A 2,085-nucleotide genomic window follows, 5' to 3' on the forward strand; every position below is an offset into this window, starting at 1 on the left:
TGCGTGTGTTTGTGTAGAGTCGTCTGCCTAAAGACGTTTTTATTTTATTTTTTATTTTCATCAAATTTCCCGTGGGTCACAACTGCCTGGGCTGCAGTTCATTCCCGCGCCTCACCATACTTTTCGCATATTCTTTCAGTCCTGCATCTCTGCTGTGTTTGTGTGTTGCCCCTACGTGCTTTGCTATGTCTTTCCTCCTCCTCTTCGTGCGTGCCCGCAGCTACACGCACACACGCGGGACTTATTTACTGCGGTGCAAGTGAATGATTTTTTCGTAGTGGTGGCAGTGCCGCGTGTGGCTGCTGCCTCCTTCCATGGCGGTGGGAAGAAGAGGGACACGGTGCAGGCGTGAGTGCGCACAGCGGCTCCCTCTTCTTCGTTGCGAGTGCAGGGCGCTGCGTGTGGGGGTGTTGTTTTGAGGCGCGGCCCCATCAGCTACAACGGCGTGGCACGGAGTGAGCGGTTCCTCTTGTCTGCGGTTGCCGCCGTGGGTGCGCCCTGCTTGTGCGTGGCCGGCGGGGCGGGTGTTCGCGTTTGGGTGTCTCGTGTTGGATGCGGTGCGGTGCGATTATTTACCGCGGCTGTGGAAGTGAACTGGCGGGGGTGGCTGTGTGTGTTGCCTTTTTCCTCCGTCGTGGGTGGCAGCTGGCGTTGCGTCGCTTTGTTGCGCGGTAGGCTGAATCCTTCCCATGCGCGGAATGACGGCACCGAAACTTTACATGTTTGCGAGTGCACTGCTCAGCTGTTTTGGGCGCATGTGCTTACGCGGCTATGTGAGAACATGCGTCTTTGTTTGTGAGTCTGTTTCTCCTGAGCGTTGGCCAACTGCATCGGTTTAGGGCGTAGGGCGTGTTGCGCAACAGCGGGTTATGGGGTTTGCCTGCCGCCGTTCAGTTACGAAAGACACAACAATGCCATTTTCCCTGGGGCTGGTGTGGGTGGATGTGGATTTGGGATCAAGGCGTATCAATGGATAACTTGGCGCGCTTTGCGTGGTGCTGCTGCGTGGCCTGGAGGGCTGGAGCAACCTTTCTCTTTTCCTTTTTTGCCATCTTTTCACCACGGCAGCGGTAAGCAAGAGGTCTTGGCTCGCCATTTTTTTTTAAATTTTTGGGATGATATGGGGAGTTGGGGAGCCTAAGGGCTGCAGGGGCGCCTCGTGGAGTTAAACGCACCCCGAGACCAAGGCGCCCTGTCCGGAGAGGGGCGTACGGCGGCGGGGAGACGCGTCCTGGAAGGGTTCGCGCCGGCCACGCCGAAGAGAAACCCCGGACGGCTCGTGGCGCCCCACCCGCTTCCCCAAGGCACCCGACATACGTGGCTGGCCGAGACGCAGGGCCCGTGGTTGCTCGCGAATGGGGGGCGCCACTTCGAGTTTCCGGAGGAGGAAGTGGCCTCCGTCGGCGAGGCCACATCGTCCACGCCCGCCGAAGGAAGCTCTTGGAGGCGCCTTATTTTTCTCTGCAAACATAACCATTCTACCTCCGCACGCGTGGCTCCATCGCCCTTCCCGGGGTTCAGTTGCGTCATCTTCCCCTTCCTGGGTGGGGACGGGGGCTGAAACCGAACTCCCTCGCCGGAGTCGTCTCCCCTCGGAACGGCGTTGTGGGCGGAGGAGGTGCGAGGCGCGATTTTTGAGGCATCACTTGCTAACGGCGAGACTGCGGAAGAAGCGGAAGAAGTCGAATCAAAACGAGAAAGCTCAGTAAAGCCGAGGACCGGGGGCGCTCCCCATCCGGCGGGCCAGCGCCACCATCTATATCGTTGCTGGCCGGGGCGGAGCGGGGGCTTGGAAGACCGAACGAGCTGCAGAGGAACCGAGCCAGTGACCGACTCGAGTATGGCTCTGCTACCTTCAATCCCTCAAAGCAAAACTTCGCTCGCCGGGCCGCTCGGGCCGGACAGGAGGGAACGTGCTACGGCGCCTTCAAACAACGTTTGCAAACAACGGCGTGCGTCTCCGCGTTGCTCTTTCCTTGTCGCAGAGCCCACCGGCACCAATGCCTTGCTTTTGCCTGGAGATGGGGGCGAGGGGAAGTGCAGACACCGCTCATCTCGCTGAGGAGTCCTCGACGCGAGTTCCTC

At 59.6% G+C, this 2,085-nt stretch overlaps 1 protein-coding gene across 1 annotated transcript in view, besides 1 other annotated feature; it reads right to left on the reverse strand.

Moving 5' to 3' along the window:
• Positions 1-247: 247 nt before the first annotated feature.
• Positions 248-336: a satellite DNA.
• Positions 337-2,050: 1,714 nt separating this feature from the next.
• The window catches only part of TraAM80_07019 (uncharacterized protein), a gene marked incomplete at both ends in the record, with an annotated part of 810 nt that continues 775 nt past the window's right edge, over positions 2,051-2,085 (reverse strand). The window contains one exon of the mRNA XM_029383835.1: positions 2,051-2,085. This exon is cut by the window's right edge and continues 775 nt beyond it. Within this exon, the coding sequence (XP_029236363.1) occupies positions 2,051-2,085 (35 nt within the window).

Source organism: Trypanosoma rangeli, assembly GCF_003719475.1.
Source record: "Trypanosoma rangeli strain AM80 chromosome Unknown Tra_15.4_contig_00274, whole genome shotgun sequence".
Classification (NCBI taxonomy): domain Eukaryota; phylum Euglenozoa; class Kinetoplastea; order Trypanosomatida; family Trypanosomatidae; genus Trypanosoma; species Trypanosoma rangeli.